The sequence below is a fragment of the Neophocaena asiaeorientalis genome, unplaced genomic scaffold (assembly GCF_003031525.2).
Source record: "Neophocaena asiaeorientalis asiaeorientalis breed wild unplaced genomic scaffold, Neophocaena_asiaeorientalis_V1.1 scaffold204, whole genome shotgun sequence".
NCBI classification, from domain to species: domain Eukaryota; kingdom Metazoa; phylum Chordata; class Mammalia; order Artiodactyla; family Phocoenidae; genus Neophocaena; species Neophocaena asiaeorientalis.
Window position 1 is genome coordinate 4,058,058 of NW_020173922.1, and position 22,290 is coordinate 4,080,347.

Below are 22,290 nucleotides of genomic sequence, written 5' to 3' on the forward strand. Positions count from 1 at the left end.
AGATGGCTTAGGGTGATTGAACACAATAGGTTTGGACTGTACTTTCAGTTTCCGGTTTCAGTATTGATAGGAATGTTCATCAAACCTTCCATAGATCAGGCTTTTAAAAAATTGCCAAGGAAGAATAGGTTAATTGAAGGAGTAGCAGACATTTCCAAATGTCTGCAATAGCAGTATGAAAGCTTAAACAGTCATTTACTACTCGTTTTTTGCCTTAAATTATTTAAGTACTACGAGTTCGCCCTAGGTTAGGAACAGAAATATTTAATTATCTGTGGATGGCCTTATCACTTTTGTCTTCTGTCTTTTTCTGGTTGAAGCAATTTAACCAATAAGATATTGAAAAGCATGTCCCAAAACAGATTTTTGAGACGAGTCTGTCATTGTATTGCTTTATTAGGAAAATGACCATGTAAGTCATCTTCTAAAAATAATATTTCAAAATTTCATACTGATAGCCACACTTTGGAGAGAACGGGACATTTATAGCTCCCCCCTCATAGTTGCGTAGGAAGTATGCCTTAAGAAAATGATACGCCTGTTTTGAATTTTAGGATTAAGACCTAGTGTTACATAGGGTTCATTTTTATTGGAAAGAGTCTAGCTCTTGGTGACTAGCATTAGAATAAGCAGATGGATTTTAATAATTAGTGGAGTGGGAAAGTAAAATCAATTCCATTCAATGAATTGGTACAGAAATTAACTTAGGCACAGTAAGAAATTACATGTGTTAGTGCAGATTTTTGGCTTAAAAAATTAGTATCTTTGCTGTTTGATGTTGGCAGAGGGTATTCTCTGAGTTGTGTATGGATTTGCAAATTTATCAGCTCACTCTCATTTCAGAAAGGTGATTGAAATCCCTGGCAAGCTACAGAAATGAATATAAATGATTCCAAACTAGCTCTTGGTTACTAGGTGGGTACAGTATCATAGCCTTTGTTAGCTTGCTTTTTCCAGAGAGATTTAATTATTTTTCTGTTTTTTAAGTGGTCATTTTCCTCTAATCTTGAAAGTGAAAAAAGGGAGAGGGGGCATTGAAGAGGATAAAACGACAGCAAAAAACAAAAGGCCTAACATTATATTACCAGGATCTGCAGTGTAGTTGTGATGCTCTTCCACCCGAGCCAGTTGGTAAAGAGAGCACATATGACTAACAGCCTCATCTTCAAACCTGTGCTGATACCAAAACACAAATAGACCAAAATTAAAAGAAATTCTGCCTTCTATAGGCAATTGAAAAGGAAAATTTGTGCTTTAAATGGAAATGGAAAATGCTATTTGGCACTGTTATTCACTTTTCTCAGAGAGCATTGCCCAAAAACCGAAGGGCCAAAAAAAATCTGTTAATTTTCAACTGAAAAATATGCCTTGGTGGCCTTGGCTATGCTGTTCCCCTGAATTACTAAATGGCTTGCTTTTCCAATTTTCTTTCCTATATACATTAAGGATTTTGCCAATTGACAGTCCATTTCACTAACTGTAATCTCTAGGGTTAATGTGGGGACTCCCAGCCACTATTTCTCACCCTTCTGCTCACAGTTTCAATTAATTTTGGGTTGTGGTTGAAATGATGGAAACTACTCTGCTATCCTCCAGGGCTAGTGGAATCTTGTGTGTCCAGGACACAGTTGTATTGTGATAAAGTTTGTTCTCTGACAAATGGCCATGGTTACCCTGATAAATGGGTTGGTAAATTTTAGCTTGTGGAGCTCTCATTTGTAATGGGACTTCTGATCCAGCCCTTCTGTAAGGAAGCTGTGAGACGTGCTCTGTGCTGTAAAATCAGCTTCTGTCCTTGCCCAGGCAGGCCTAGTGTCTGGTTTAACAAGAGGTGAAATGCTCACTGCTCAGGATCAGCTGAGATGGGCTGAGACTTTGCCAAACTAATCTACCCACCTTAAAAATTGTAGAGAGCACATTCTTACCATAATTTGTGATCTTGTCTGCTTTTTACTGAGACATTTTATTTGAAATGTAGGTAGACATCCCTCTCTTAGTATTAAATCTCATGGATTAAACTGTAATCTTAACATGTTTCAATTCAGTCCTGGGAAGAAATATGCCTTGAATGAAGGATATGTTAAGTAAAAGATAACTTTTTTTAATGGTAGTGGTCTTCTCTAAGAATTTATGCCTTTTTTCTCATCAGCAAATGTCAGTTGTAAAAATGCTCATTCTTCTAAAATCAAGTCAGTAGTCTAATTTCATGGTTTTTGCTACTACATACATGGAACCTCATTTATGGAAAAATTCTGTGTCAATTGGTAACTTGCATCTAAATCCTAAATATGTCATAGTTTCTCCATAGAAATCATAATGGAAGAAACAAAGTTGTGGCTCTTTTCTACACGAAAAGTGTGGCATCATTATCATTCTTTAATTACTGAACATTTATATTAATACCAGAGAACCTCCCCCCGTCCCCTTTCCAGCTGCAGGTCCCTGGGCCTTGCCCTGTTTGATGCAGATCATGTATAGTTGCCCATTTGCTTGGCTACCTTTTAACTTTGCTAACCTGTTTCAGCAAGAGTCATATTTCAAAATGCTGCCTTTCTCTTTCATCCCCTCACCTCCTTCGAGTTACCACTGTGTGGCTGCATAGGCATATATTGTGTTCTGCCATGAGAAGGTTTGCCTCAGATATGTGTTGTTCCCTTCACTTAGAAGGACCTGCTCTTACAGTAAGAATAGGTATCCATTAAAAGGTCAAAATTTAGCATATAATATTTATAAAGTGATTTTTTCAAGGTTCCTTTAAAATATATTCTAACAAGAATCAGTATTATGCCTGTTGCTAGCCAGTTATTTTTAATTTGGCTCTTTGAGGCTTGAAGATCAGGAAAAGGCAGAAGAAAGAGGTTTAAACCCCTTTGTCAAGGCATCTTTGATCTTGGCAGTTGAGGGAGAGATGGAGGTGGGGGGTGGAGGACAGGGGGAGAAAGAGAGAGACTGGAGAGAGAGTGTATTTGTGTGTGCTTTCAAACTAGAGTGAGCAGCTGGTCATAGGATTGCTAAATTGACTCAGTTTATCTCTTTTCTCTCCAAAATAATTTCTAAATCTTTTTTCACATATAAATGTATATATAGGATTTAGTAAACTAATTAGTAAAGTGATAATTTAACACTAGTTTAAAGTAAGTATCTAAATGCCACAAAAATCAACGTGTCCATTATAAGTCAAACTAGAGATATGAAACGAAGTCAGTGTAATTATTTAGTATTGATTTCATTGTAATGAGACCTTTTCACAATCACTTGGATTCATTGTTTAAATATATTAAAGAATATTAGAATTACATAAAGGGTTCTGATTTCATGATATGGACTTTGATAATATCTATTAACCCAGGTAAAAACTCTGGAAGAAGAGTGTTTAATATTGACCAGTCTTCAGCATATGTGAAATTCTACTCCCCACGCTGGCAGTAAATAGTAGGTTTGAGTAAATACCAAATTATCATACAAGAGAACTTTGTTAAGTCTCCTTTTAAGCAGCAAGCCAAGTTGTGGTACTTGGGGTAGAGAGCAATGATCAAACAAGTATTGATCCATATCTCTTTCTACTCAGTAGCTTCTTTCCAAACTGTTTTCAGTAGAAAAAAAATAGCATATGGAGACCTTAGTGTAAATGTTTACCCACGATAGCGTATAATTACATACATGAAATGTCTTATTTTGAATTAAGCATTTTTAGCCTTTCCAGCAAGAGTGCAAATTAATGTGAGCATCGCTTCATTTAACACTGAAAATATGGTTTCATTAAAAAAAACTAAAAACATTTCAACACGTCAGAAACCTAAGTCTCCACTTGGTTTGGAAAAATTAGCCTTAATGTCACCATTGGTAAAAATTAGATATGTATTTAGCCCCTACTATGTAAAATAGGTTACTTATCTGATGTGATTTTTGATGATGGGTAGATATTATACTTCACATTCTTTGTATGGCAGCTGCTGACACTTGCACTGTCCATAACCATTAATGATGATGAAGGGTCCTTCATGGGTGGGTTCATATTCATTATATGGTCCTTGGTCTGACATGTTTGACATATGGAGCCGTGTTTGGGATCGGAGCTGCCTGTGGTTCTGAATCATTGAGCACTGCCTAATTCTTCTTAAAGTGGGAGGGCAGCACTTCCTGGAGATGAACACTATAAAAATAATAAAAAAGAAAGAAAACAATAAAGCCATTGTTCCCGTAATTACCCGCTGAGTGAAGATGGCATTGTCTGGTTCGGGAAAGTGTTCCTCAGTAGTAACTGCTATGCCCGCAGTAGTTGGGATTTCTTTGTCTCCCACATGGTAACTTGATGAGCTTATTCTTTTTGTATATTCAGTGGTTGGATCTTTATAAGTTGTAGCCATGGCGGTGACAGTGGTTGATAAATTCCAGCAGAGCTGAAATCCGTGGACTGCATCTAGTATATCCTCTCCTTGGGTGTGGTCGGGGCTGTGGCATAGGATGGAATGCTCCCACCGACCTTGGAAACTGCCCAGCCAGGAGGCCAAAGCACATATTCGAGGGCTGCATTCCCACAGATTGCCAGAGAGGCCAACGGTTGTGAGGGATCTCAGGGAGTTTAAGATCTTGGAATCAAGGCTGTTTAACTTGTTGTTATCCATGAGGAGTATTTTAAGATTAGGCATCGTTTCAAACACTGTCGGGTCGATGGCTTTTATTTCATTTCCAGTCAGGTCTAGCTTTTCTAAAGTGCCCCAGGTCCACTCCATCCCACATGTCAAGTTGCTAATTTTGTTCCATTGTAAGAAGAGTGTGTGCAGACTGCTAAGCCGTAGGAAATGAGCAAAATTAATCTTCGTCAGCTGGTTGTGCTCTAGGTGAAGCTCTCTCAGTTTGATTAATCCTGCAAATCCATTGCGAGCCAAACTTCGCAAACGGTTTGTGCTCAAATCCAGAAACTCCAGACTACGACAGTCCCAGAACAGGCGTACTGGGATAGTCCGCAGGGAGTTGGACCGTAAATGCAAGGTCTGTAGCTTCCGGAGGCCATAGAAGAGCTCTGGGTGCAGAGATGACAGCTGATTAAAAGACAGGTCCAAATTTTGCAGGTTAATCAGTTGGGTAAAAGTTGTGTTTGGTAAATAAAATATTTTGTTGGAACTTAAGATTAATTCCTTAAGTTTATATAGTCCTTGAAAAGCATCTTCTTTTACTGTTGATATTTGATTATGGTCTAAGTGGAGCCAGGTAAGTTGACTGAAGCTGGCAAATTGATCCCTTTCAAGCTCTGTGATGTGATTGTGCCTCAGGGACAGGCCCAGAGAGCCCTTGTCTGTGGTGTTTGGCACTGAGTGGAAGCCCTGAGAGTCGCAGTAGAAGAGCAGCTTCTCACAGCGGCATTTGGGTGGACATGCCATACCCAGGGCAGGCAGCATTTTTAAAACCATACTCATTGCATATATTGCTGCCAGCATAGGGGCCCCTAATGGCCACTTGAAATGTAAGCCTGCAGAATATAATTTAAGGAAGACAAGAAGATAGGATATTTTTCAGCAGAGCGTATGGGCTATTAAAACAACAACAACAACATATCATTATGGCAAAAGATTTAACTACATATAACTTATTTTTCATTTGCTGCAGAAACACTAACCTTGTTAGTATGACTAGAACAAAACTTAAACCATTAAGAAAGAAGATAAAACACATCCTGTCATCAGCAATATATGTTTTTACCTAAACCTCAAAATCCAAAAATGTGACAGTGATCTCCCTCATAAAATGTGAATTCAGTGGCTTATTATTTTAAAAGCGTTGATTCTTTGCTGACTGTACAAGACACATAAATACAAGGACTTACCCATTCTTCTGAGCACATTGGAGCCTGCATTCAGTCTCGGTTGTCAGACTCAACGCAGTGAGTCTGTAAAAGGCTCTAACATGCGGGAGCCTTTGACCAGTTTCCTGTTTTCTGTGTCCCAGGCTTTCCGAGTAAAATTGAATCCACCAGGGTGAGTTGTTTTTTCCTTAGGATATTCCTCTCGAAAGCATTGGTTTCATTTTCTGTGACCACTCTGATCCCCTAAATCAGTTTTGAATATGTTATTAATTTCGTCCTCCTCTAACTGCTCAGCTGGTTAATCAAAGCTTCAGCCTCTCCTTTCTGCAGCCGTTAGTTCTCTCGGTCTTAACTTGTTGATGGCAGATGGGCGGCTTGTTGCAGAGAAGAGCTCCTGGAGCAGCATGAGTGCATTTACTGAAAAGCTTTTCCGAGAAACGGCACAAGAATGGATTTGCTTATGTGCTGCGACCACACAGAACTGTATATAGGCTGACGTCACCGGGTGACGTGTCTTTTGTTTGGGTTTTCCAGAAGCTTTACTGTTATAAAGCAGTGTGCTTTGTAACAGTATCGGGGTCGTTGTTAAGACCCCTGATTATAATGAAGCGAGAAAGAAGAACTCCTGACTTAAAAACATGGTATTCCTTCAGTGTAGGAAGCAGCAGTGAGGTTGTAATAAAGGCTGCATTCAAGAAGACCCGTCTGAACAGTGAGTTGGGTTAGCAGAGTGATGATTTTTTAATGCTTGGGAGAGCCAGTGTTAGACTGCCGATTCTGCATAGAGAGATCTAAATGGGCAGGAGCCTGCACGATTTATGAAGTGCTGATTTAACTGCAGCCTCTGCAAGTGCCTGCTGCTCTGGTAGTTTGGAAAGCTACTCAATCACCTTGCTGTCATGCTTGGTTAACATAGAAGTATGACTATGATTTGCTTCAAATGTGTTGGTAAACTAGCTAAGTGGGCTTTGCTTCTTTGTCATTAAGAGTTTTGACATCATAAACCAAGAATAAAGGGCAAAAAAAAAAAGGTTGGAAAACAAAGCATTTGGTTATTTTGCTCTTTGAGAATTTCAGGAGAAAGCTAATTAAAAAGATTATCCTTCTCTGTCTTATTTTATATAATAGTGTTTTATCACAGTGCTAATTGAAAAATAATGCTGATTTGATCTTTGGATGTCTTAGTAGGAGAAAAGGGTAGGTTGATACAGTCATTTAATATTGCATGCCCTGAATGTTAACAGTGGAACAGAAATGATTTAGGACAAGTGGTATAGCATGGCTGGATTCTGACATGGTCCCTTGTATTTACCTCAGAATTTCACCTAATTCTTCGGCTAAAAGCCTCTACTGCTCTGGGATTGGGGTATTGTGACCCTCAAACAGTAGAGCATTTGCACACTCAGTAGTGCCTACTGGCACACTTAAGAACTGACTTTGAGTCTTATACTAACTGTTGTTGAAATCTCTCTAGGGAATACAAAAGGTCACTCATACTCTGGAATAGGATTTTTGCTTTGGCTGTTTTTACTTGACCTAACACCATCTTCTCCCTGTCGAATGGTATCACTTTCCAGAATTTGGTTATGACTGTACAGCTCCGTGTTTACTATTGTATAAATGTAAAAGATATTTCTACTGTGAGTCAGGGTCATATTTTCAGGCCTGACAAAGGTAAGGCCTTTTATACATCTGACATTATTGATTTGGCCTTCCAGGCCATTTCTCCCATATCATTGGCACTTATCCTTAGTAGGCCTTGTCTCAGACCTGAAGGCAAAAATCTGAAAACTACCCATTGTGTCTGTGAAATCAGAACATCATCAATCTGTTGGCTTCCAGGGGCTTTATCACACTGGGCATGTGTAAGAAGTTATTGTCTCAAGGGGTTTAGTTTCTGTGTTGGAGTGTGGTGCTAGAGTGAGGACTGGAAGACTCCAAGGTGCCTTCCTCAGGGCTCTGTGGAGACAGCAGCAGCTGCACGTGTGTAGTTTGGCTCCTCCTAGAAGCAGACCCCAAGGTAGGATTAGAAGTATAAGAATTTTATTGAGGAAAATGCCTGGGATGTGCAAAGGGAGAGAGAAGACAGCAGGAATACACTTAGGTCTGGTAGAGTCTAACAACCATGGGGCATGTCTGATACCTCTGAAAGGAGAAGACTGAAGGAAAGACTCTGTGGGCAGTGCAGTTCTAAGATAGCGTACCCAAGCCAAAGTTACCCATGAGTGGAACCCCTTATTCTCAGGAACTAGTACTCCCACTGTATTCCTGCTTGCTGGTTAAGGAAGGGAGGGAGAGGTCCTGTTTTAGACTTCAAGGGTGCCACTCCCCCAACTGACCATGATCCTTTCCATAGTCTTTCTCTCTTGTAAACTAGAAGTTCTTAACCTGGGTCCATAATTGGCTTGTAGAATTTTGTTGCTTGTGCATTTTTCTGTGGATAAGGTTTAATCAAATTCTTACAGGTCTGTGACCATAGGTTTCAGAGTGACCGTTCTATAGGAACTTGCTCCCAAAACTTCCAACAAGGGGAGCCTGACAAGGGTGTTAAAATTTTTTTTTTTTTTTTTTTTTTAAGGAAAAGAAGCCCTTGGGATACTGTAAATGCTCTTATTGAATTCAGCCACCCTCTGATTAAAAAAAACCTTTGCAAGGCAGGAGGAGCTGGATTAAATTCTTCCCTGAAGTAACAACTTTAATTCCATGTGGAGAAAAGCATTAGAACCAATTGGATTAGAGCAACCATGATTAGGAATGAGTTGTATGTGAAAATTTAGAGGGAAGAGCATTTCCTTCCCCTTAAACTCTTGGTTCCTTTCTGCTCTGTAGTCTGCTTGGTCTACTTCTTATACTAACAAATGGAAAACCCTTAAATTACGTTATCCCAATACTGCTATAACAGATTTGTGGGCAAGGAAAATTGCACAGAAGAGCACCAGTGCAACCAGGAGTAATTATTTTTTGATGCATCTGGAGAAGTGGGCAGTAATGCCTGCCATATCACAGTACCCAGAGAGCACAGTCCATCTAGGTCACCAGCCATCTTGCCCACCTTGCCCACTTGCCCTCCCTTTGGGTTCAAAAGGTTTAGACTGTGAAATCAAAGATGTGGTGTTTGTCTTAAAATTGGTTGAAGTACCATAGTTCCTATTGATGGAATTTTTTATCATTTTTTGATCTTTATCTTTCTTTAGCTAAAAGGACTAAAAAACCCATGTTCTTTCTGAATTAAACTTTTTCTTGGTTTCATTTTACAACAGCTTTATTCTGCATACATATGCCTTTGACTTAAAGTGGCAGTACAACCTCTGGAAGGTACTTTCCATATCATCTGTTTCAATTTTCACTGTTTTAGTTGTTCGTGACAAGGCAAAGGACAAGTAAAATCTAGCCCGCCTGTCCTCTCTGTAAATGGTTGTAAGCAAATTAAATGAGTCATGTGGCAGGGCTTAGGTGTTGTAGTTACCTGCATTACTCTACATGATAGTTTGCTTTGAATATATATTGCTAATTAGGGACAAATATTTCCCCACCTGGAGAAGCAGATGTATGGGTATACACATGAAATCTTCTAATTTGTGGTAGAGAGGGAGCTGGATTTTGCTTTATGCTAAAGAGTCAAATATTTCTTAACTAATCATGCCCGACTCCAAAAATTTTAATACCCCAGCACCCAGAGGTGTGGTGGGGAAGCACAGAGGTGCTCTGGAGAAGTATGTTAAAATAAACCTTTTTGCTTCCAGTCTTGGTCATCGTACCTTGGAGATCTCCTTACGATTATCAAAAAGTGATAGACATTTTAGGGTGGAGATCCAAGATTTGTGGGTCTGAGTATATCCCCTCCTAAGAACCTTTTAGGGTTCTTAGTTGGCAGCCACATACTTGGGCCTATATTGTATCAATACCTGTATTAGAGTGAATGGGTTTTACTAGCCTGTTTTTGGAGGCGGGAAAGAAAGAGGATGGGAGAATATTCTGATAAAACCTAGAGTTGTTCACTGCTTTCAAACGTGTGTATTTGAGACAAAGATGGACTATTCTTTTAAACTATTTATTTATTTATTTATTTACTTACTGTGTTGTATCTTCATTGCTGTGTGCGGGCTTTCTCTAGTTGGGGCAAACGGGGGCTACTCTTCGTTGCAGTGCACGGGCTTCTCCTTGTGGTGGCTTCTCTTGTTGCGGAGCACGGGCTCTAGGCTCACGGGCTTCAGTAGTTGTGGCGTGTGGACTCAGTAGTTGTGGCTCACGGGCCTAGAGTGCAGGCTCAGTTAGTTGTGGCACGCGGGCTTAGTTGCTCTGCAGCATGTGGGATCTTCTCGGACCAGGGCTCGAACCCGTGTTCCCTGCATTGGCAGGTGGATTCTTAAACCACTGCACCACCAGGGAAGTCTGACTGTTCTTTAAAATTTTTGATTTACTCTTTAAAAGTTACTGGGGTTTGGCACTAAACAGTTTGTTATCCTCCCAAGAACCAGAACTTATCTGACAGAGGCAGACAGAATATGTAAGGACTGACGGACTTACCAATCTGTCATGTTAGAGATGGGCTAAAGAGTAGTTGATTTATCCCAGGTAGAGCCAGAGGATCTGAGAACATTTAAAATTCTAGGCTCTTAGAGTTTTGGTGAAATCACAGGGGACCACTGTTGAGTGTAAATAAGTATCTCTATTGCTGGGATCTTTCCTTTCAAAAGCCCTGTAAGAAGTAGACTGTCCACATCAAGCCTACAGAATCCCTATTTTTGACCTCGTCCTTGCCCTCCATTAATTGTGATTTTTAAGTTCTTTTGTTATCTTTATTAAACATGACCGAGAAAGGAGTAGGAAGGAGTGATGGTTACACCAATGATGATGAGCTGTGTCCCTTTTGGTGCTGTGACTTACAAAGTTTGGTTTTGGAGGCATGTGCTTTTTGGCAATTGTTGGTATTGGTGGGGTGGCAGAACTAGGATCATGTGACAGCCTAATTCTGTTGTGCTAGCATTGTGTTCTGTGCCCAGGGCTAGAAAATTCAGCAGTAAATTTTGGAGTGATGCACCTTAGGTAAAGGAAGATTTTCCATAGAAGTTTGAGCAGAGGTACATTTAGACCACAAAGATTTTTTTTTTTTTTTTGGCGGTACACGGGCCTCTCACTGTTGTGGCCTCTCCCGTTGAGGAGCACAGGCTCCAGATGCGCAGGCTCAGCGGCCACGGCTCCAGCTCCGCAGCATGTGGGATCTTCCCGGACCGGGGCACGAACCCGTGTCCCCTGCATCGGCAGGCGGACTCTCAACCACTGCGCCACCAGGGAAGCCCTAAAGATTTAATTTTTAAAAATTTATTTTTGGCTGTGTTAGGTCTTCGTTGCTGTGCACAGGCTTTCGCTAATTGTGACGAGCAGGGGCTACTCTTTGTTGTGGTGCATGGGCTTCTCATTGTTATTAAAGAAATTAATTTTGTTTGTGAAATATTTTACAAAGATTTCTTCCAGTTAGTCATTCGTTTTTTAAAGGTTTTATGGTCTTTGCTATATATACTAAATTTTAATGAATGGCAGAGAATCTTTTCCTTCTCGTTGGAAGGAAAAACAAAAGTTTGTTCTCCCAGAGGTCACCACCAAAATGGGTAAAATCCTCCAGGAAATTCTCGTTCTTAATACTTAAAAAAAAAAACACATCAATTACAAACTTAAATGTAATTTCCTGTATGACTTTTACTTACTGTTCTGACCCACTGTTATGTCATTCCGAACTTCTGTCAAGCCCATCACAATACAGGGTCTTGCTGAATTAGGGGTTGCTCTGAATTATTTTATCTCAGATTAGAAACCCTCTGAGAGAAGGATATGGCTAATCCTGCCTACTCCAGTGGATGTAGAGTGCTCAGTAAAGATTGTCTAAATAGATAGAAGTCTGTCCACGCAGGAGGAAGGTGGAATGGCTTCTTCATGCTTCTCTTAAAGATTGGTTTTAAAAGCCCTTTCACTGTCTCAGCCAAAACTGTGTTGCTTAGAGGCAGTCCCAGCTAATAACCTTTGCCTCTCCTCAATTCAGCTGATATTTACTTGTTGAGGAGAAGCTTTATGTTGAAACCCCAAACATACCATGTCTTTTTCTTAGAAAGCCCTTTTTTCACTGTGTAGCAGGGGCATACATATCAACATTGAGTGAGTCTAGGTGGTCTCTCTGCTTAGTGGAATAGAGTCTCTCAATTAGGTGGGAACCGAGAGTCACTTATTTTAAAGATTCATTGGGCAAATTTACTTTGGCCTAGCCAAAACTAGAAATACAAAGTCATAACAGCCTTAATCTCAAAGAGAAGTAAGATCTTGTTTTACAGATCAGCAAGCCTTCTACTTTCATCAAGCTCATTATTAAGTTTGTAAGTGTGTGTACTCATCCCTATTATATTTTAAATTATTGGAACTGTAAACTTGCTATTTGGACTGGGGTTTTTTTTCTTTTTTTTAAGGGATGCTTTGATTTAAAAGGTGGTCTGGGGCTTCCCTGGTGGCTCAGTGGTTGAGAGTCCGCCTGCCGATGCAGGGGACGCGGGTTCGTGCCCCGGTCTGGGAAGATCCCACATGCCGCGGAGCGGCTGGGCCCGTGAGCCATGGCAGCTGAGCCTGCGCGTCCGGAGCCTGTGCTCCACAACGGGAGAGACCACAACAGTGAGAGGCCCGCGTACCGCAAAAAAAAAAAAAGAATAAGTATTTGGGGCTTCCCTGGTGGCGCAGTGGTTGAGAGCCTGCCTGCCGATGCAGGGGACGCGGGTTCGTGCCCCGGTCTGGGAAGATCCCACATGCCGCGGAGCGGCTGGGCCCGTGAGCCATGGCAGCTGAGCCTGCGCGTCCGGAGCCTGTGCTCCACAACGGGAGAGACCACAACAGTGAGAGGCCCGCGTACCGCAAAAAAAAAAAAAAAGTGGTCTGTCTGGTATAACCTAAAAACTTGAGTAAGTAACTGTTTCTGAACTGCTCCCTACTGATTAATGAGGCATAAGCCTCTATTTCCTAAAGTAACAAGAAAGACAAATTGATTTTTAAGGTAGTTTGACAAAGAATTAACAGATTCATGTTGTGTGAATTTTGCCGTGTGAATGTAGTTCCCTCAAAAGTCAAGTTTAGGGCTTCCCTGGTGGCGCAGTGGTTGGGAGTCTGCCTGCCGATGCAGGGGACATGGGTTCGTGCCCCGGTCTGGGAGGATCCCACGTGCCACGGAGCGGCTGGGCCCGTGGGCCATGGCCGCTGGGCCTGCGCGTCCAGAGCCTGTGCTCCACGGCGGGAGAGGCCGCGGCAGTGAGAGGCCCGCGTACCACAAAAAAAAAAAAAAAGTGAAGTTCAAGGATTTGCTTTTATATAACTTTCTAAGTATTATAAATTCTTCTACCCAAATTGAGGGCGTTGCAGGGAATTAGGCTCTCATGAGGTTATTGAACCCAACCTTTGGATTTCAGGTAACAGATGTTTTCTGGAGTAAATGATCTATTAGAAACACCCCCAAAAATGTAGCTAGGTACAATGACAAATTTTACTAGGTTTACTTCAAAGTGAGTGCTTGAGTATCTAAGAAATGTACTGAGACTTTTGTGATTTTAGCATTAATTATGAGGTCAGTTTGATTTTTTTTTTTTTTAAATTCAGTTTTAGCCACCTTTGCCTTAGATCCTGGTATTTTGATCTTTGAGATTGTCAGTAACTAATTATACTTGTCAAGCTGTCTTCTGACTGATGGCCATGAATAAATCACCGTTTACTCCTACAGGTAGAAATGCTCATATTTTCTCAGTTTTTGTTGAGACTCTGTTTTTTTTTCCCTTAAACCCATTAATATTAGTGGGTTAAGTAAGTTAATATTACTTAACTTTACTGACAGTACAGTTGGAGGAAAAGGTAAGGGATATGACCCTGGCCAGATTTGACAGGGACCATATCAATGTGTCAGTTTTTTTTTGTGTGTGTGTGTGTTAAAATTGATGTTTCATTTTATTTATTTATTTATTTAACATCTTTATTGGGGTATAATTGCTTTACAATGGTGTGTTAGTTTCTGCTTTATAACAAAGTGAATCAGCTATACATATACATATGTTCCCATATGTCTTCCCTCTTGCGTCTCTCTCCCTCCCACTCTCCCCATCCCACCCTTCCAGGCTGTCACAAAGCACCGAGCTAATATCCCTGTGCCTTGCGGCTGCTTCCCTCCAGCTATCTACCTTACTACGTTTGTTAGTGTGTATATGTCCATGACTCTCTCTCGCCCTGTCAAAACTCACCCTTCCCCCTCCCCATATCCTCAAGTCCGTTCTCCAGTAGGTCTGCGTCTTTATTCCTGTCTTACCCCTAGGTTCTTCATGACATTTTTTCCCTTAAATTCCATATATATGTGTTAGCATACGGTATTTGTCTTTTTCTTTCTGACTTACTTCACTCTGTATGACAGACTCTAGGTCTATCCATCTCATTACAAATAGCTCAATTTCATTTCTTTTTAAGGCTGAGTAATATTCCATTGTGTATATGTGCCACATCTTCTTTATCCATTCATCCGATGATGGGCGCCTAGGTTGTTTCCATCTCCGGGCTATTGTAAATAGAGCTGCAATGAACATTTTGGTACATGACTCTTTTTGAATTATGGTTTTCTAAGGGTATATACCCAGTAGTGGGATTGCTGGGTCATATGGTAGTTCTATTTTTAGTTTTTTAAGGAACCTCCATACTGTTCTCCATAGTGGCTGTATCAGTTTACATTCCCACCAACAGTTGTATGTTGAACCTTGAATTAAAATATAAATTTAATTTTTCAAGCAGAACTTTAAGCAAAAGTCTCACCTCTTGGCTTCTCTTATTTTGGCAGAACCCCCTCAATTTCCATCCTGAAATAATATGGAGCCCCTAAGAGTTGTAAAATTAGCTTTTTATGAACCAAGCCACACGGTGCTCTCCCCAACCACCTGTATGTCCCAACTTGGGGCTAAAAAATTGATTTTTCCATGGTGATCTGAACTTAGTTATTGACTATCATTACATTTCCTTGTAAATTACTGCAATGTGCATCTCTTTCCTTGTTTTCCAGGCTGGACGTAAAGAAAGAAGTGATGCACTCAATTCTGCAATAGATAAAATGACCAAGAAGACCAGGGACTTGCGTAGGCAGGTAAGCTGGAAGAAGTGTTGATTGCTTTCCCAAGTTCTCACTTTAGTTGTCAAATACTGGGCACATATTCTTTCTTGAGTTAACGGATGAATTTTCATAGAAAACTGACTATCTCTATTTGTTTTTTGCTAATAAGCTTCTAAATGGCTAATAAAATCTCTTGGGGACCTGGAATAATACAGTCCCACTGGAATGGACTGAATAAATTAGCTCTAGTGTGAAAAGGATGTTCAGGTAAGAAAATCAATTTAAAATGACTTGGGGATCTGTGAAAATACCCTGCAGGATCTTGTGATGTTAACTTACAAACAATAGAGACAGGAATTGAAGTTATTTATTTGACTTGCCCCATTCTGATTTTGATCCTTGATGGAAATGTGTTTCTAGTATAAATATGGTGGATATAGAGGTATTTGGAGCCATCAGTTTTCTGAGTTAGTAAGTACAGAGGGTCTTTCTCTTCATTTAATGTTAAATAATCCCATTAACATTTTGGAATTAAATTGAGTTTTAGTCTTTAAGAAAAAGTTGGATTGAATTTGTAAAACAATGTATTAAGACTTAAAAAGAAGTTGTAATAGTAATACAAACAATCTCCTGACTTAGTGGAGAAACATTTTATTGTTCATGTCTGATATAAAGCAGAATTAAAGATGGAATGTATCTATACGTCTTCCTTTTGGTAAAGTAGTATCACAAATGGTTATAAAGATAACCTTTCAATTTTAAGGTTCATAGAGTGCTCACCCTGTTCAGATAAACCAGAAAGTGCTTTTTTTCTCCCTTCTCAGTTTTATTTAGCCAATTAGGCTAATTATATATATATTTCAAGGCTTTGTGCCAATTCAATCTAGAGCTGTTTTCTGTTCAGTTTTTTATTATTCCTTTAAGATACAAGCTTTTGTTTTGTAATTCCTAAGAAAAAAAGGATTTTATTTTGAAAGCTGAGATTCTGTTGCTGAAATGCTGTAACTGTAGTATAAGCTGTTATCTCCACAATTGTGTTTCCTGTGTTGCAGATTATATAACTGCATGGCTTACATGAGGGGTCCTCATATAAGTGCAGCCAAACTGTCAAGAGCTTCCATTAGATTTAAAAGTGCAAGAGAAAAAAAAGCAATCTAGCTTCTTGGTAGAAATAAAATCAAATTTTTACAATTTAATTATTAGCTCCGCAAAGCTGTCATGGACCATGTTTCAGATTCATTTCTGGAAACCAACGTTCCACTTTTAGTATTGATTGAAGCTGCAAAGAATGGAAATGAGAAAGAAGTTAAAGAATATGCCCAAGTTTTCCGTGAACATGCCAACAAATTAATTGAGGTAAGTGTATTAGCAGTTTTATTAATTATGTGTAACTTGGTGGACTGTGGTAATTTTTAACCACAGTATTTAATCAGCGGAAAAATTTAGGGGCTCATCTAATGTACAATATGTGTAAGATGAAAGTCTTTCATTATTAACATCTATCCAAAACTACCATTTTGGTCAGTGTACATTAATTACATACATAATTAGATATAGGTAGTCTTTATCCGGGAAACTTAACATCTCCACTTGGTGTTAATGCAAATAAAATAGATCATGACATGCTTAAACTCAGAAGACACTGTAGAAAGTAGTGGCTAGAAGCTGGAGCTCAGGAGTCATACTGCCTGGGCTTGCATCCTGGCAAATTACTGAACCCCTCTGAATTCCCATTTCTTACTACAAAATGAAGATACTAATGTTGCCTATCTAGGGATTATTTTGAGATCTCAAAGAGATGATGTATGTCAAGTGCTCAACCCTTTGCCTGAGACACAGACTGAGCTCCATCATCTTGTTTTAAAATTGTAGAAATTGGGAATTCCCAGGTGGTCCAGTGGTTAAGACTGCACTTTCACTGCCGAGGGCGTGAGTTCAATCCCTGGTTGGGGAACTAAGGTCCCACAAGCCAGGTCACATGGCACAGCCAAAAAAATTGAAGAAACTGAGCCCTAATGTGCTGCTAATTAGATAATGTTTGAACAGTAGATATCTGTATGTTAGTGGTTGGTTTTTTTGGCTATAAGAAGAAAGAGTGAGTTGCTATTTAATTTCCAGAAAAGTTAGGCTTGCCTCCTACCTTTTGATTACTGAAATTATGTTACTGTTTAATTGATTTCATTATTACTTTATTTCAAAAATTTGACACACTGTAATCATATACCCAACTTATTTAATTTTGTAACCCTAATGTAAAACATCTAATATTTGGAAGAGATATTCCGTAGACCATTTGGTAAGTTGGTTATTATGTAAGAACAGAAAATGGGCCTTTTATGTAAAATGTGTTTCTTGTACGTTTGGATTTATAGTGACATTAGGCCAGGTTAGTACCATAAAAATATTCTAAGGAAAACATCAGTTATCACATTAAATGTGTTACTAATTTTAAATCTAGTTTTCTTTGAACATTAATCGTTATTCTCACCTGAATTAATTATGTGCAAAATACGTAGGTCAGTCTGCTATTCAAGTTACTGATTCTGGCATTTGGTTAGAAGACTTGAATTTTGTGTCTCCATTAAGCATAATCTTTTCACAGTAGTCATATGACTGCATGAGGTGTAACCTTCAAATGTACAGATTGTCTTCACAAAGATTGTCTTCAGGAAGCCAACCTCCTGTAAGTAGCCTACATCTTAGACAGCGTGCCTGTGAGGCAGGAAGCAAGGACACTGCCAGTCCATGGCCTTGGGTAACAGGTAGCAGTAATGGCAAAGGCATTGGAAAGGGTATCTGAAAGAGTATGGCAGGCTGAACCTCACAGGGCAGCCCTTTTCTGTTTTACAGCTGGAGGGCCCTTTATAAGGACCTGCTGTATAGTCCTCAGCCTCTCCATCCAACAAAACTGACACTTGTTGAGCACCTGCTGTGTACCATGTATATGCAAATACAATGTACTTTCCACATTCTCAGATAAGGAAACAGGCTTAGAGAGGTTAAGTAACTTGCATTCCTCCCACAATGAGGGCTGTGCCACTCAAGCTTACTGGTGTAGTGGACAGCCTTATGGCCAGTAAGAAGCACTAGATGGACCTGGTGGGTTTGGAGACCTGCTCCAGGAACTTTGTCCATGCTTATACTTCTTATTTCATTCTGAACTAACCAAGGGCCCCTTAATGTTTAATTTTGATATTCCCTGTCACAACTGACTTCTGACTCCTTTCTCCCCTCTCTCCCCTCTCCATGCCCTCCACCCACATCGTCCCACACACATAATATATGTGTATTAAATGACACATGGCTTTTCATTGCTTGATGCATAACCAAAGGCCTTGTAGTATCATTCTGCAAACATTTAAATTACATTTATGGTAATAGAGATCCTAGGGTATATAATTGCATGTGTGCATGGAAAGGAAATGAATTTTTAAAGTGTTTGTTATAGAAGCCTCAAATTCCTGATTCAAGGCAGAACTTCATTCTTCAATGACAAGCCTTCTCCTCCCCACACTAGTACTTTTGTATTATAATGAAACACTGAATTAGTGAGAGACTTGTTTAAAGCAAAGGTAAAATACTTTATTGTGATTATTTTCTTAATCTCCTGACATCTTCCTTTCTTTTTTTTATTAGTTCCCCCTCTTAAGTGGAGTAAATGTCTGTAGGCCAACTTCGGTTTTAGGGGCCATTTGCCATTTTTCCTGGGGTTTAGGGGGAGTAAGGGTGCTATGTGAAAGTTGGGAAGGGCTGGTGGTGATAGGCCTCTGGCAGGAAAGGAAGGACTGAGATTCTGCAGCCACTGAGAATTCTGCCAGATATGTTTGTCCTCCTAAAATATTGAAATACAATTCTATCACTAACCACCTGCAATTAGCACAGACTCCACAGGTAAAGGGCATAATTCCCAGTAAGATTGTCCTCACTATAGATGCCAACTGCAAGTTAGGGGAGTCCCCAGCCCACCTGTACTTCTGACCCAACTGTCTATAAATTCAAGGGTTCCCATGACCTCTCATCCCTTCTTCACAAGACTGCCCTCATTTCAAATGCCAGCTGCAAGTTTGAGGGTCCCCAGTCCACCTGCTCTTCTGATCAACTAGCTACAAATTTGGAGGGTTTCCATGGCCCACTTCAGGTTCATTAATTTGACAGGACAACTCATAGAGTTCAGGAGAGTGCTATCCTTATGACTGCATTTTATTGTAAAGGATACAAATCAGGTCCATCCAAATGAAGAGACACATACGGTAAAGTGTGGGAAGGTCTCAAAGACAGAGTTTCCTGTCCTCTCCCCGTGGATCAGGGTATGTCACCTCCTGGCACATTGATGGTTCAGCCAGGAAGCTCCACTGAGTTTCAGCAACCAGAGTTTTTACTGAGCTTTCATTATGTAGGTATGATTGATAGAATCCCTTCCTTCCGTGGACCTTGGTTTTTCCTGAAAGCCCCCATCCTCTAATCACATGGTTGGCATGGTGGCCTATCCATCCTCAGTCATCTCATTAGTCTAACATATATAGGGGCTCAGCTGGAGTTACCTCGTTAGCATAAATGATGAATAAGAAAAGACCCTCCTGTCACTCCTGAAATCTCTCAAGGATTTAGAAGTTTCCTCCCAGGAATCCAGTGCAAAGACCAGACATTTTTTTATTATACAACACCTCCCCATCTTGAAGGAATGTGGAGTGCATGGTTTTTGGATAGCTTGCTACCCAGCCATAAACACCACATGGAAGAGGTAAGACAGGGCAGGTTTGCTTCTTGCAGCTTTATGTAGATCCTGTTTGTGGCCATTTACCCAGCAATTTACCACTTGTTTTATCTGATGTTCCTTGCATTGTTTGGTTTTACTTTTCCCTTGAGGTTCGCCCGTTAGGAGCCCAGTTTTCTGATTGAGTCCATCTCTTCTCTCCTAAGTGAATGGCTCTTTCTCATAGAATCATTGATTCTCCCTCTGGTGTATAAATCCCCTTCTGTTTAATATCCGTGTATTGACACTTACCCTTTCTTAGACTCATTCTGTAGTGGGAAACTCCCTCCTTCCAGAGGCGGCACCTTCCACTGGTGGATTTCTCTGGTTGTTAGGAATGGGGGGCCACAGTCTCCTTCTCTGGAACACTCCCTGTCCATCTTTTTACTGCTGCACACAAATGAATTGAGAGGAGCTATAAGTGAAAATAGACACCTGATTACAAAGATGTGGCATGGAAAAAGAATGTAAAAGATTTCATTATCTTTTTTATTGATTACATGTTGAAATATATTATCTTGAGATTAAATATTATTTTTTCTAATCTCACCTCTTAATGTGGCTCACATTGTATTCCTGTTGGACAGCACTTGTCTAGGTGATTTCCTCAGGCCTTTGAGAGGCTCTCTTCATTCTGCCTCTTCTCTGAATGCTTGCCACTTAAGTGCCAGTCCTTATTGAACACCTGCTGCAAGAGCGGGCGGATGGAGGTAGAGCAGCCAAAGCTTCCGCTGGCTTTTGGGCAGTGACCTCACAGTTAGTCAGCTCCAGGATTTTGCTTCCAGAGGTGCTGCTGCTCAACTCCATCTTCTCCATCCTGGTCTATGTGGGTGCAGTTGGTTGTTTGGCTCTCTCTGTTTTGACACTCATGCAGTATAAACTTCTTAGATTCAGTCTAGTGTTCTGTCCTGTCAGGACTATTGCTGGCATTGCTCTTCATATTATTGACAGCCCCTTCCAAACTTGTATCATTTCTTTCTTTTTTAGAAAATAAGCATATCTTTTCTCCTTTTATCCAGTATGTTTATAAAGTACTGTCTAAGACAACCCATAGGATAGAAACTTTCTTTCAGCTTGCCACTAGAAATCATTGTGTTGATTGTACGCTTCTTTGTATATAGTTAGCTGTTCAGCCAGTTACAAATTCCTTAACTTTTGTCTTGATCTCTGTCCCTGCCCACCCCGGCCAAATAAAATAGTGTAAAAACATTATGCTATAATTTGGGTTGTCATGTAAAGTTGCTTCAAATGTACTAATAGTTTCTGAGTAGTATTAGGGATAGCATCCACAGAGAAATGGGAATATTATGGTACCTTCTCTGTATACCACATTATGGAAATACAAGATTAGCTTGAAGAATAAAAACCACATACTGACTGGTGAGGTTTTTTGAGCAGAAATGAATTTCTCCAGCCCCTCTGTGTGGGCATAGTGTTTGGAAGGCTGTGTGGTGCCTGCTGCCTATTGGATCCTTATTAAATGACTGTGATTTTACTTGGGAAAGCAAATAACAGAGTGTTTGCTGTGTGGCTGCTCTTATTTTCTCAGGGTCTGACTAGGACCTCTGACTGCCTCACACTACAGTTGTCAGTGGGATCTATTACTTCCCCACATGGTATTGAATCCCCTTTTCTTATGTGAAGGGTACGTAGAGGTTGTGCATCTCAAGGCCAGTGAGTAGGGGAGCAGGAGCTGAGGGTCAGTGTTGATGAGCTGGTGACCCTTCTGTTCACCATTTTTCTTCTGTTAATGATTTCTTTATATTGCTTGTCAGTTTAGTGTATTGAGGTGAAAATTTTATTTTCTGTCAGAAATATTAACCTTTTTGTCAATAATGCAACACCCACGTGTCCTTTTTAATTGCTTCATTCTTTGCCTACCTCCTTTGCTGTGAGCAGCTTAATAGCTAAAGAGCAATCAGTTTTCCTTTTTTAATTTTGCTGTCTTCTGGTTCCTTTTCAATTTCATGAATTGAGAGTGAAATAGGAAAAATACAATTCATGAAATCTTGCCTGTAAAAACTGTCTATCATTTAGTATCCCTTTCCCCTCAGCCCGAGACACTGTACAATAAGATAGTGTTTTGTTCATTGCCTTGTGAATTAAGAACCAAAAAGTAAATGTAACTGGTATGATTTTGAGCTGGATTATCATTACTTGCTATGTCCCCCACCACCACCACCCCAGGACCAAGTATTTCCCATTATCCAGGACTTCATAGGTTGTGGCTTTATTGGCTTGAAATGTGTATTTTAACTGCAAATTAAATGATCTTCATTATAACTTTTATTCTGTGTTGTGCTTATAATACGCAGTAAAGTGACCTTGAAGAAACCTCTGTAAGGGGCATTTGAATTAAACACTGACCGTATACCATCTGCCTGTGACATCTTGGATATTTTCTCAGTACCTCTGTACAATACTATAGGCTGAAATTCTTGCAAATGGTCAATCAAATGAAGCTTCAGTTTTCCAGGACAGTAGGATGTTTGCATGAAAGCAGTTGGGTATTCTTAGGGAAGAATGCTGACCTCAGAATCAAGAAGAATTTCCTGAGCATATTGAGCTTGGTTTTCTCACATTTTCAAGGGTGTGTAATTTCACATGCATGGGGTTGTGTAAGAC

The 22,290-nt window shown here is 40.0% G+C and overlaps 2 protein-coding genes across 2 annotated transcripts in view; one reads left to right on the forward strand and one right to left on the reverse strand.

Moving 5' to 3' along the window:
* CTNNA1 (catenin alpha 1) overlaps window positions 1-22,290 on the forward strand; it is a 169,697-nt gene that overhangs the window by 107,400 nt on the left and 40,007 nt on the right. The window contains exons 8-9 of the mRNA XM_024752286.1: window positions 14,865-14,945; window positions 16,116-16,268. Coding sequence (XP_024608054.1) covers window positions 14,865-14,945; window positions 16,116-16,268 — 234 coding nt within the window. The remainder of the gene's footprint in view (window positions 1-14,864; window positions 14,946-16,115; window positions 16,269-22,290) is intronic.
* Window positions 3,211-6,245, reverse strand: LRRTM2 (leucine rich repeat transmembrane neuronal 2). The gene is made up of 2 exons (XM_024752287.1): window positions 5,825-6,245; window positions 3,211-5,470 (listed from the first exon to the last, which is right to left on the reverse strand). Exons 1-2 carry the CDS (start codon window positions 5,826-5,828, stop codon window positions 3,924-3,926), a joined length of 1,551 nt encoding a protein of 516 aa, XP_024608055.1. The 5' UTR covers window positions 5,829-6,245; the 3' UTR covers window positions 3,211-3,923.